Here is a 13,464-nt window from a genome sequence, read left to right on the forward strand (position 1 = left end):
CCCAAGGGTGAAAGCTAGAACAATTTTTATCATGATGGCCACATTTACTTTTTCAGTGGCATTTCTGTTATAAATCACAATTAAAATTTCTCCCACAGATATTAGCCATTAAAGAGCTTCCTGAACATATCTGAAGTGATAACCACTTCCAGGGCTGTGTCTGACATGTGTTTAGCATGATCTCGGGAGCTGACATCTTCCAAACATAGGAGAAAATCATGGCCTAGCAAGAGACCATGGGATAGAAGAAAAAGCAGTTGTCTCAGCTCTGTCCCTCACTAGCTGTGTGACATATTTCTTCTCTTTAGGCCTCAGTCCTCTCATCTATAAAATGGAAATGTTAGATTACATTGTCTCAATCCAGCTCAAACTGAAAATGGCACTGAAAGATATGAGGGCAGGCCCCAAGGAGTTAGAGTGGGGGCTAGGGAACCAATGGTGACCTTTGTGGTTCTCATATCTCTGAACCCCACTTTATTATGCTGCTCCCACATGAAAAAAAGACCTGATGGAAATGGTCCTATTTTGAAGTAATCAAGAGCCCTCTGTCACCTCCTAAAGTATAGATTCCAAATTTGTGAGTCCAGCTCTGCTGGTGGGTGACATTTTGGCCTTTCCAATGCCTAATTTTCCAGTGCATCCAACAACAAACTCTGCAAAGAACAATCTTTAGATTTTTAGAATTTTGTGTTTTCCTTTTAGCCACAATCCTGTGAGAAATACAGCAGCTTTTCCCCTTGACAGGGGCGATGCATATGAAACATGAAATATGGACTGCCACCAGCACGGTGGAAGCATGCCTTTTGTCCCCTGCTGCCTTCTTATTAGAGATTCTGAAGACTGCTCCCACGACAGACCTTTGTGTTCCCCTTGTCCTGTTCCACGTGATGGGTTTTCAAAGCCAAGGGGTAACTTACTATTTACCAGTCATAGACACGCTCTCTCAGTCACGGAGCACGTTACGTATTTGAACAGCAGAAGACTTTCTAGAAGGTGCTTGCTACTCAAACTCCATCTAAAGCTTGAGAAGGGTTTTGGAGTTTGTACATTAATTATAGCACAAATTGACTTCAGTGGTACATCTTCCACTGAAAAGTAAACACTTAAGTAAACCCAACTTCCCAAAGTGCCCAAGTATCTCCTCCCTGAATAGCAAGTAGGTAGCCAGGTTGGCCACTGAGAACAGGGTTGATTGTTGGTTATGAAAATGGATTTGAGAAGAGCTGAAGTCAGTGGCTGTGATCAAAGGAAAGTTCAGGAATCACAGGGACTGTCTACAAGAAGATGCCGATCCCTAGCAGCCAGGTAGGGGAGGAAGGGGGTCTGAGGTCAAGGGTCAGGCCACTCAGAAGAGGCTGCATTGCCATTAAGCTTCAGGGATAAATAACCCCCCAGACCTCGCTGGCTCACAACAGGAGTTTATTTCTTGCTCCTCAGTTATATAACTGACATGTGCTTTCAAAGGACTGCTCTGCATGATCACAGGGACACAGGCTGACGGCTGCTCTGACATCCCAGAGCTGCACCATCTGGAGGGACCACGTGGCCTGACCAGTCCCTGCGGCTGGGGAAGAGAGGCTGATGGACGTGGGCTTCTCACTGCCTCAGCCAGAAAAAGAGCAAGGCCATCTCCTCTCATGTTTCATTACCAGAGCTAATCATTATCCAGCCCCACCTAAATGCAAAAGTTGCTGAGAAGCATGGTCTTCCATGTGCCCAGAATCGTTATTAGTGAGAACAAGTCCTATCTACCAAGGAATCTAGAACCAGGACACCAAGCTAGAGGAGCCCATGTGCTGGGACCGAGAGCAGGGGATGCCGTCAGAGAATCCTAGAAGATTTCATCACAGCACCACTCTTCGCTAGGGTTCGAGAGAGCTCTGGAGGTATCACGGATTTGGACAGTTCTTAGCAACTTTAGGGTACCCAGAAAATGTTAGCTTTTAAAGAGCCTTCCTGTTATATCATTTTGATATTCTACATATTTTTTAATTTTATCTCCATCTAAATGTCACCCCCAGAACCCAACGCCCCAATAAAAGTAGGTGAACTTTAATGGTGAAATCTCTCATTATCTTCGTCATTGGAGGAGTCCAAGAAATTGATGAATCAAAGCTTCTGCACATCCTAACTGAGCCCCTAGAATCCCTTGAGGGACTGAAAGATTAGGAGTTAGAAAGGGACAGATAACTCTGTCCCTTTTTAAAATTAAGTTTCCAAACCATCCTGCAGCCTTCTCTCCATCAGATGATCTTAACAAAAGCATTAAGGGCAAAAGCCTTTCCATATCTTTTATCTTCCCACAAGTCCTGAATAAGACGATAGATAACATCATTTTATCTAACTGCATTATTCTCAGGATTTCCAAGATAAGTGCCAGCTACCATTTCCCTAACAGAAAGGAATGTTCCCTTTATTTAATTGAGTTTAGTTTTGTTGTCCATAAACTAGGAATAACAAAACCTGCCTCACAGAATGGTTGTGAGAATTAATGAGATGGCAAGAGGGAGAATTTGGAGAGTGAGAGTTCAGAATGGTTTATGTTCAGATAGATTTTTTTGTGATAGGGTTACCTCCCTTTATTATCCAAAACTCAGAAACTAAAGTGATGTCACTACTATAGTAAGAGATACCAGTCTATAGGAAGCACTTGGCATTTGCTCCGGGCATGTAGATGTCTTCCATAAAATCAGTATCAGTACCGCTATTACTTATCATCATTATTGTTTCTTCTAATGCCATCACTTTTAACACAACTATGATGGGTTTTTTTATTGTTGTGTGCAATCTGTTTTTTTTTAGGTATTTCTTTTCTTGAAACAAATTCTACTTATGAACATAGATTTTTCTCCCCAGGAATGCTTTCTACCAGAATATTAAGAGTATATTTTAGTTCCTTGTCCTGGAGCCTGCCTGACTTCTCTCGCTTTTCTCTTCCTGCTATAGTGTCTGGGAATGGTTGCTGTACCAACAGACTCGATGATGCTTACTCTTGCTATTTCATGGATACTTACGCTGTCACATGATGTAGTTACTTTCATTTTCTCTTACGAATTTCAGTGCCGGTGGCAGATATCAAAGCTGTGGTGACGGGAAAGGACTGCCCTCATATGAAAGAGAAAGGTGCCCTTAAACAAAATAAGGTATGATTTCCAAATTATTCTAAGTAGTTCTGTCTGCACAATGCAGTTAGTGACTACAGTGGGCCCTTCTTTGGTAGCTATGCCTGTGTGGTTGGGGTGTGTGTGTGTGTGTGTGCGCGCGCAGATGTGCTAGGCAGTTACACGTCTCTTAAACTCAGTTCCTTTCCTTCCCTGATTCCTTTTACATCTCTCAGTCTTACTCTCTCTCTGATCACTTGCTGAATCCCTACCACGTCTTGTATTCTCCCACTTCCTGTCCATGTGCAGCCCTAGGAATTGCGCTCACTGATGTGACCAGTCTTCTCTCAAGTCTTTCCACTCGTCTCCATCCTCTGGGCCCCTCCTACCCTCCTGTTTATGTTCATAGTCTCCCTTCTGCATTTCCTCCCCAATCGCTTCCATTTTCTTCTTCTTAGTTACCCCTGTGGGGTCTCAGAGAAGTCTGGGAAATGGAAGAGAGACCAGATGACTCCCAAAAATATGAGAAAAATTGTCAAGGCCTACTATTCTTCAACATCATGGGAAATATTGTGAAACAGTTCAGATTCAGCTCAAGGGAGAAAACGTTCCCAAAGGTGTATATTGCTTGAATACTCTTCACATTGCAATGTTTTTCACCCTTCCCATCATGCTGTTCACCATGACAGCCTACATCCCGTAACAGAAGGTGTGGGGGCAGCATTATCTGAAGAGGCAGAGCAATTTCCTCTGTCCCCAGTTTGGAGGCATTTGCCCTTGGAGGGGCCATCAGGGAGCAGTTTTTGTCACCTTTTGGCATTTTGTGATCCATAGTATCCACATATGAACAAGATTAATCAGATTGATCTGGAGGCTTCAGACACCTTGGTACCAAAAATATCACATTGATCAGTAGGCTGCTTCTTTATTGTCCTGTGCCAGTATCTAAGAAGAGTATAAACATTATACATATCCTATTTATCAATCAGAGTTGACATGAATTATGCCTGCCCTGTAGTTTCAGTCATTGTAAGATGAAGGTGAATCTATGTCTGCATAAGATCCATGGTTGAGGAAAATCAAAAGTACTACAAAAGTACTATTTAGGAAGAAAATAAAGGAGAGGATACAGCCAAAGAGACTGATAACAAGAGTTTTGTTTCTTAAGTTACATTAAGTATAATTCACCTGTAGTCCGTAAGAATTCCTTCCATGTCAAGCCTATCACAGTGCCATCATATAAAGCACTGGGCCACATAAGGGCATACCTTAGGGTCTGTAGGTTATTCGTTACACAGCATTTATTTCTTCTCCACAACGTGGGGAAACAGGGATCCAACAGCTCATCAGATTCCAGAAGAGCATCCTTAACCAAAGCAGCAAGTCCCCAGCCTTCATGATTTGCCTTCTTTCAAGACCACCTGAAGTCAGAGTATAGTCTTGGGAAGTACCAGCTCTGCTCAGCTCCGGCTGAGGTCCCTGTGGTTATATAACACTTGGAACTGACCAGAACACAATTTGGGGAACTTGGAAGCAATAAGAGTCTGTAACTTAAAGAAGGCTAGGGGTGGTGTAATTGGTAGCAAAGCAACTTGCCAGGACTCAAGAGCTCTAAGTAGGCACAGAAAATTATTTAAAACACTTCTCATTCAACTCAAACATGTAAAGAGCCTAGGAGTTGTCACTTCCATCCTAGAATTGATAGTGCAGGGGAAGACCACCACCATGGAATCTGGATACATTGAGTCACATACATCCAGAGTTCACAACCAGATCTACTCAGAAACAAAATCAAGAGAATTCATTACCAGCAGACCTACTCTGCAAGAAATTCTTCAGCCAGAAGGGAATTCTATAGGATAGGAACTTGAATCTACATAAAGAATGGAAGAGTATTAGGGAAGGAATATGTGAAGGTAAAAGAAAAGTATATATATTTTTCTTATTAATTAATCTAAAAGGTAACTCTGTGCTTAAAATAATAATTTTAAAATGTGTTATATCTATAGCATCTGGATAAGTGAAATGAATGACAGAAAAGTCAAAATGTACAGGAGGGAGAAGTAAGGATACTCAAAACAGGATAAGGTTTTTAAAAAAAGAAAAAGGAGAAAATAAAAAATAAAGAACAAATGCAACAAATGAAAAGAGTTACAAACTTGGCAGACATAATCTATGTCAATAGTCATTTTAAATGTCGGTGGTCTAAATACACCAATTAAAAGACAGGATTATTTGAGTAGATAAGAAGCAAGTAGATAAGTAGATAAGAAGCAAGTTTCTTGCTTTCCTACAGGAAACCCACTTAAATATAAAAACTAAGAAAGGTGAAAGTAATGGGATGAACAAAGATCAAAATGCATGAGGCAAACTGAGAGAACTGAAAGAAGAAATTCACAAATCCATTATTATCCTGGAGACTTCAGTAACCCTCTGTCAGTAATTGATAGATCAAGTGAGCAGAAAATCAATAAGGATATTGATGACCTGAACAGCACCATCAATCAACTTGATCCAATTAACATTAATAGAAAATCTACTCAACAGCAAAATATACATTTCTCCCAAGCTCACAAGAAACTTTCACCAAGACTGACCACATTCTGGGTCATAAAATAGATCTTAACAAATGTAGAAGTAACAATCGTACAAACTATATTCTAATTCACAATGGAATTAGACTAGAAATCAATAACAGAAAGATAGATGGAAAATCCCCAAAATGTTTGGAAATTTCAGAACACACTTCCAAATAACCCATAGTTCAAAGAGGTATTCTAAACAGAAATAACAAAATGTTTTAAACTAAGTAAAATGAAAATATAACTTACTAAAATGGGTGGGTTGTGATGAAAGGGAAATGTATAGCATTAAGTGCATATATTAGGAAAGAGGAATGGTCTAAAATTAGTAAAGTTTCCACCTTACAAAACTAGAGAAAGAAGAGCAATTTAAGCCTAAAGAAAACAGAAGAAAAGAAATAATAAATATTAGAGGTCAATGAAATTGAAAACAGGAAAATAGTAGAGAAAATCAACAAAAGCAAAACTTGGTCCTTGGAAAATATAAATGAAATTGAAATTTCTAGCTTGACTAACCAAAAAAAATGAAAGATACAAGCTATCAATATCAAAACAGGTATGGAGATGAGCTCATTTGAGCCTAGGATGTATGTGGCTGATTTTGGCCTTCTTGTTTCAGATTCCTCTCCCTTTAGAGGAGACCAACAAAACAAACTGAGTGAATGACTTTTCCAACCTTATTTTTAAAATTTGTGATGACACTTATAGAAAACTGGGCAAGTGGGCAGATGAATAAGTGATAGATGAATGGATGGATGGAGAGGTGGTTGGATGATGGAAGAATGGATTGATAAATGGGACACATTGCTGTAAACACATAGATAAGACTTCAAATGAAGGCTGCTTTCTGGGATTTGCTAACCTAGAGGGCTAAGAGAGGTAGTAGCAGCTCTGCTAGCCTGGCTCTTTCATTTGAATGAAAATAATTTGTCTTGTAATTAATAGTGTTCATATATCTGATGCATCAGGGAAAATATAAGAAAGCAGAAAGGAAACCCCAAATTCTAATAATTTATTTCCTCAACCCACTCACACCCCTTCCCCAGGGATCCAGAGGCCTGCTCCTCCCTACCTCTGGGACTTCTGGATAGGACAGGGGAGTTGTTGCATTCAGTCACTAAGTCCTGTACTCCACTATCTCTCAGAGTTTGCTCAGATTCCTGTCCATTGAGTCAGTGATGCTATCCAACCATACCTTCTGATGCTGGGAAAGACTGAAGGCAAAAAGAGAAGGGGGCAGTGGAGGATGAAATGGGATGAGATGGAAAGAGGAGACCTGCAACTTAAAAGGAGGGTTGGCCAAAGTGTGTCCACAGGAGGTCTCTCAGGGCATGGCAGTGGGCAGCAACCAAGGCCTGCTGCTGGCTCTTCAGCTTTTCCAGCTAGACAGTAGATTCTGACATTTTATGCCCCAGGACTCTTCATTAGCTTAATTATGAGCAGGGCAAACTGGACATTCAGATCTGTTGGTAACTGGTAGTACTTCTTGCTCATTCAACAGCTGACATGCCAGGCACAGTCTAAGGTCCAAGAAATAGATAAAGGAAAAGGGACTGATCCTTTCCCTTGAGGCAGAGGTCTTTTTCCATAGAGACCTTCACTCAGTCAGCATTAGAGCCCTTGAGATGGGAGGGCTGTAGGCACAGAGTGATGCACAGGCAGACATGGCCCTGTCCCCCTGGAGCTGTCCAACTTGTTTAAAAGAAGTTGGTACAACAGACACATTTCAGTGGACACAAGAAGTATTGGCTTCTTCACACAGAGAGTAGGAAATCCCTGATACTTGAACAGAATTTTCATGGGTGAATGGAAGTCGAATTGGAAGAATTTGACTTTTAAGGATTAAGGATTCTAAATTCAAACTCTGTGATTCATGAAATAAAGTTGATTTGTTACTGTATTTTTGAAAGTGGGCAGTCCTGGTACTTATCCTGTTAGCATGTAATCACCGGAGGAAAACTCTAACCAGATATCAATGAAAGGGATAGGAATATGTTTGACCTGAGAGATGCTTCCATTTCACCGTGCCCAGAGCCCAGATTTATTTTTCCAGTATGATTAATGTACCTGAAATAAGAAGCAGATTATATTAGAAGATTATAATCCTGATCTTAAGTAAAAAGCCTTTTATTCAGAGTTACTTCATTCATCATTCATACTCACACTATATTGAGTATTTTCTTTATACCAGAACTGTGCTGGGTGCTGGGAATCCAAAGATAAATACGACCTGGCCCCTGATATTTTGTGTCTAGAGCAGATACAAGATTTAATGATCTCCATGCTATTATGATCCAATGGTGCCTACGCCCCAGTAAATTTAGAAACAAGGGGAGCCTGGGATTTTGAGAAGGTTCATGGAGGGAGTGATGTCTGAGCTGGGTTTTGAAAAGAAGAGAGGGGAAGACCTTCTAGGAGAAGGAAACAATAGATGAAAGGTGCATGTGGCCTTTTGACATCTGATGAACATCCTCTGACTGAGAAACATTGAATTCACGGTAGGATTGGTGGGGACAGAGATGAAAATGGGTTGGAGAACTATTGGCTAATAATGCTCGGAGAGATGGGGCCCAGACATAAAGCTACTTTACAGAAGGCAAGATCCTCTCACTGTATCATATATGAATGACTGATTTTGCCTTCTAAAATAGAAAGTCAAACTCCTAGGTGTATAGGTGAACCGCAGTGTTTATAGCTATGAAATCTACTATTTCTCTGGCCATGTTTAGCACACACACATGCCAAGTTATATCCACATCTGTAATCGAAATGCTTTGCCCTCAAGATAACCTGGATAGATGCTGGAGAACCAACATAATTAAAGTGAATGCCAGGTGAGATGGCCAAACTAGACAAGTCATCCCAAAATAAAGTAAGGAGTGGAAGCCAACACTTTACAGTGAAATTGTGTTGTATAAAACTCTACTCTCATATTCCATCAGCCCATCACGTGACCCTAGAAGGTGGAAATCCCCAAATCAAGACACCATCATGCCCAGAATTTCTCTGCGCATCCCCTGACCCTGTATGCCTTGTCAGTAGACTCAGGGCCAGAAGGTTGAGTGGGGTCAGAAGTCATAGCGTGAGTTCCTCCTGTATCCTCCAACCACGGAACTGGCTTATCCCAGGCCTTCCTCCACACATGAGGGGAGGACATATGAATTAGTGAGACGGAGGACGGAAATAAGCTACTCCTGGACATGATTTTTCACTGACTTAGATCCAGAGTGAATGAAAGACCTTAGGTAGTGAGTAGCAAGACCGCAGAGCATCATATATTTAAGAGAGTGTTGTGGTGTGTGACAAGAAGCCCCGAGGGGGATGCTGCCCCAGATCCACAACTGCTTACTCTGCCGCCTCCTGGCACCTCTCTCCCTCACAGACAGTTTGGACAGGTGGCCGCTTCTAGAGTGTTAGCCCGAGAGGCCGTCGCTGCCAGCTCTGCAGCCTGCCGGCTCAAAGTGCTGCAGAGCTGACCTCCACCAAAGCCTCAATGACAGCCAACTGGGGACGTCAATAAAACTCATTATAAGTGATAGCAGGCTTTAACGCAGGCGTGCGACTCAGAGAAGTAATTCCTCCAACCCCTCCCAGGCAGCTTTGGTGAAATTAAAGTGGGGATTGACATTCTCACGAATTTCCTATTCCCTGCCTGTGTTTATCAGAAATCTAGGTCATGACAGTTCCTCTCATTCACGTCCTCCCTGGTAAATGCCTTAGAAGGGCAAAACCTAAAGTTGGCAGCCCCCTCTCCTTTCTCTTCCTGCTCCATGCCCTGTGGGAGAGAAAGTATCACAAAGGACAACCACACTGACACTCTGGTCTCAAGTGACTTCAGCACCCAGTCAAGAGGCCACGTCTGGGCTCTGGGGATGCTCACACCTGCTGTCGTAAGCAAGAGGATGACTAGCTATGTGCCTGCCCTAAGCAGAGCAGCAGGCATGGGCTAGCATCAATCAGAAATCCGTTGTCAGTTTCACCTTTTCCTGTTGACGTCTGAAGGTCACCTGGTGCTGCTATGGTGTACTGACTGGGTGTCCAGAAGCAAAGCCCCTCCTCTCCTTTCTCTTCAATCTATTAAGTACGAGTCAGAGTTTTTCCAGGGGATGACACTAAGATTAGTAAAGAAATCATCATCTATATCAATGTTTCTCATCTAAGAACAGTTTTTATGAATTTAGGAGATTAGAGCTTAACATTTTGTTGAAAAATGTTTTCAGTTTTTTAAAAGAAAAAAATCACCTATGATCCCAGCACCTTAACATAATTATTTTCATTTCACATATTCAGTTCCAGTCTCCAACCACAGCTAGACATTGTTCCTAGTTGTGATCAGTATGTAAATAATGTTCATTTCTCTTGTTTGTTTTTCCACTTAAAATCGAATGTTTGTAATTATACTTAATGCCTAGCAGCATATATTTCACAGGGTTGCTAATTTGTGATTTCTTAGTTAATGTTTTACCCAAAGAAGGGAGGACATTTATTTAGTTCCTCAAATTACATTCTTACGGCTTCCTTGGTGGCTCAGTTGGTAAAGAATACACCCGCAATGCAGGAGACCACCCGCAACCCAGGAGACCCAGGTTCAATCCCCGGGACGGAATGATCCCCTGGAGAAGGAAGTGGCAACCCACTCCAGTATTCTTGCCTGAAAAATCCCATGGAGTGAGGAGCTTAGCAGGCTGCAGTGCATGGGGTCGCAGAGTTGGACATGATTGAGCTCAATGTTCTGTCTTTCTGTTCTATTATGTTCTTACAGATAATAGTATATACAGTTTTGCTTACTTTTGAATTTTTTTAGGAGTAACTCCAAAAGTGAGACGGCTTGTTCTTGATATGGGCTGCCTTACAGGCTTTTTTAAAAGGATGACACCAATTATCGTACCACTGTTAGGACCCATGACCATTTTCATTATGCACTAAAAGACCCGAAAGAGATGCTAAACTTATGGGGAAATTGTTTTTGTTTGTTGGTGAACTCTTTTCCAATTTTATTGATCTTTACTTGAATAGAATCCTAAGGAAAAAAAGAATGAAAAATTCAGAGTGGGTAGTCTTGCAGAAGAGATCCTGGTCTGTGACTCAGCAGTTTTTCCTTCACTTGTTTCTATTTCTGGTAGGGTGAGGATACTCTAAGAGGATGAGATGCTGGTAGGTCTGGGCTCAGAACAAAAGCTGCTTTCCCTTAATGAGGGGACAGCTAGAGTCGAGCCAATCACAGAATTCATGAGCACCACAAACAGCCTGATGGCTGACTGTGTCAGGAGAGGAATACACCTAATGCTGAGCCTTTGGAGTCCGCTTGGGAGAATTCCTTCTCATCTGGAATTCTGAAATCTAGAGGCAGTGACCTCATCTTTCTCCCTGCCATCTTCTTTCTGGAGCATTCTTGCTGTGAGTCACTGGCCAAAGACAAATCCTCTGACAGGTGTTGAGGTAGAGAAGGATGTGGAGAGGTCTACCTCCCTAAGAAAGAATGCCTGTGGGTGGTTACTGAGAATGCTGCTCCCAGATCATACCATGAGGGAAAGGGGCAGCCATCAGTGGTGCCTAATAGACACAGAGACAGGAGGTAGACTAACACTGTCTTTTGTACTGATGCAGAGCATCGATGTGGACTCCCTTGGCTCTTTCCTCCAAATTAGGAGTTTTTAGGGTGTTGAGAGGGGCTTCCCTGGTGGCTCAGATGGTAAAGAATCTGCCTGCAATGGAGAAGACACAGGAGATGCAAGTTCGATCCGTGGGTCAGGATGATCCTCTGGAGAAGGAAATGGCTACCCACGCCAGTACTCTTGTCAGGAGTATTCCATGGATAGAAGAACCCGGTGGGCTACAGTCCATGGGGTCACAAAGAGTTGGACATGACTAGCACACACACACAAACACAATACAGGGTGCTGAGACGTTCAGTGACCCTCATCTTCCAAAGAGTGTACCTGCTGACTGCTCAATCCAGTAGAATAATCATTATATCTATCATTGTATAGTATGTACAATTTGAGAAGCATATTTTAGCGTACATATTAGGTACAACACTGAGTGTCTCGGCCAAGGTCATTCAGCTACAATGGAATGACAGCATCACTTAGTCCTTGGCCCTTTGGGTCTGTCTCATAGTCTGTACTATGAACGAACCCAGGCACTCGAATGAAGAGACATTCACCAATGGATGAATCCAGCTATTCTGCCACTCATGCCCATACTCTCCTTTATACCCTGCAGCTACTCTAGGATAAAACTAGGTTTTGTATAGCCTTTGCTCTACAGTAGTTCAGAGTTCAAAGGGCAGACATACTACCTAAAGATAGTGGATTCATCCGGAAGCCTCATTACCTCCTATGTAGCTTCCATGCTTTAGGAAGTTTATACCCACTATGAACATCTGTCTTTTTGGAAATGATGAAAGATAGAGCAGCCCATAACGTTGCTGATTGCGAAAGAGTTTACTACTTTCCATGGTCTCCCTGGGAGGGAGGTGCTGAAGATAGGAAAGTAGCATAGCTTTGGGGCTGTGTGGCCTTGGACAACTCACTTAACCTCTCTGAGCTCCTTCCCATAAAAGAGGAATGGTAACACTTGCTCCATGCACTGTCTTGAGAATTGAACGAATTGGTTCATGCAGCCCTCTCATGAACAGAAGGAAATGTGTTGTGAATCTTGAAACATATTGTCCTTCTTCCTATCAGCCTCACTACCACTCCACTTGCCTAGACCCACTACAAGCGCTATTCCATGTTCAATCTGCAGCTATTTGTAACTGAAAAACAAAACGTGCAAATTGTCTTCAATGTGGTGTTTTCTCTAATCTCTTGCAGGAGGTGCTTGAACTCGCTTTCTCGATCTTGTATGACTCAAACTGCCAACTGAACTTCATAGCTCCTGACAAGCATGAGGTAAAGGTCTCCAGGGGTTAATTTATGAGAGAATGTCATATTTTCTTGAGAAAAACAGCAGATAAAAAAATACTGGAAAGAAATTTTTTTTAAGTCTGCCTGAGAAAAATTATGAGCAAAGGCACATTTTGTTGACTTAGAATAGAATGAAAACCTCTCGAAAAACCACAAATTAAACAGATTCAGCTTCTTCTTAGCTTAATCAAGAGTTTATGGTAAAGAAGAAGGTATAAGTGCTTCATAGTAAGGACATAACTGTTACAGAAAAAATATCATCCTTAGCTATGGCTTGGTTTTTATTGAATATTTAGGTTTTGGTCAAAATTTTCCCATGATAAATTTGTCTCAATTCTTTAAAACATTTGAGAACTAGATTTTTTATCATGTTTAAGTTGTTTTAAGAGGTTTAGGACTGTCTCAGCTGTTGGAATTTTATTTTTGAGATGCTTTTATTCCTTTTTGACATCTTGTTATATGTATAATTTGTTTCTCTTCTCAAAGTACACTGTCAGCTATATTTAAAATATTTTGCATAAATCTAGGAAAATGCATTTGTAAGATGAAGTAGCAGCTATGGCTGATTTAATTTTTTTTTTCTTGTAAGCTAGAACCCAACATCATGCTTGAAACTCTTATTTTTAGATGATACCATTCAAATTTTTGTTGTGCATGTGTTGACATAAAAAGCTTTTAGAAAGGAAGGAACATTTTAATAGAACTTGAATTTTGTCCCCCATTTCCCCAGGGAGACTTAACTCATTTAGAAGTTATTCTGTATTTGTTTTTGTTTTTACTGGCTTGAAGCTTTTGAATAAAATTGTACACCCCAAAAGAGAAGAAAGATTAGATGCAAATCCTGCATTTAAACTGGTGCTTAAATATAAT

The 13,464-nt window shown here is 41.3% G+C and overlaps 1 protein-coding gene across 4 annotated transcripts in view; it reads left to right on the forward strand.

Annotated features, from left to right (window-relative positions):
- ELMO1 (engulfment and cell motility 1) overlaps positions 1-13,464 on the forward strand; it is a 583,367-nt gene that overhangs the window by 564,527 nt on the left and 5,376 nt on the right. For all 4 annotated transcript variants that reach the window (XM_069588027.1, XM_069588028.1, XM_069588030.1 and 1 more), the window contains exons 20-21: positions 3,061-3,143; positions 12,502-12,579. In XM_069588027.1, coding sequence (XP_069444128.1) covers positions 3,061-3,143; positions 12,502-12,579 — 161 coding nt within the window. The remainder of the gene's footprint in view (positions 1-3,060; positions 3,144-12,501; positions 12,580-13,464) is intronic.

The sequence above is a fragment of the Ovis canadensis genome, chromosome 4, assembly GCF_042477335.2.
Source record: "Ovis canadensis isolate MfBH-ARS-UI-01 breed Bighorn chromosome 4, ARS-UI_OviCan_v2, whole genome shotgun sequence".
NCBI lineage: Eukaryota > Metazoa > Chordata > Mammalia > Artiodactyla > Bovidae > Ovis > Ovis canadensis.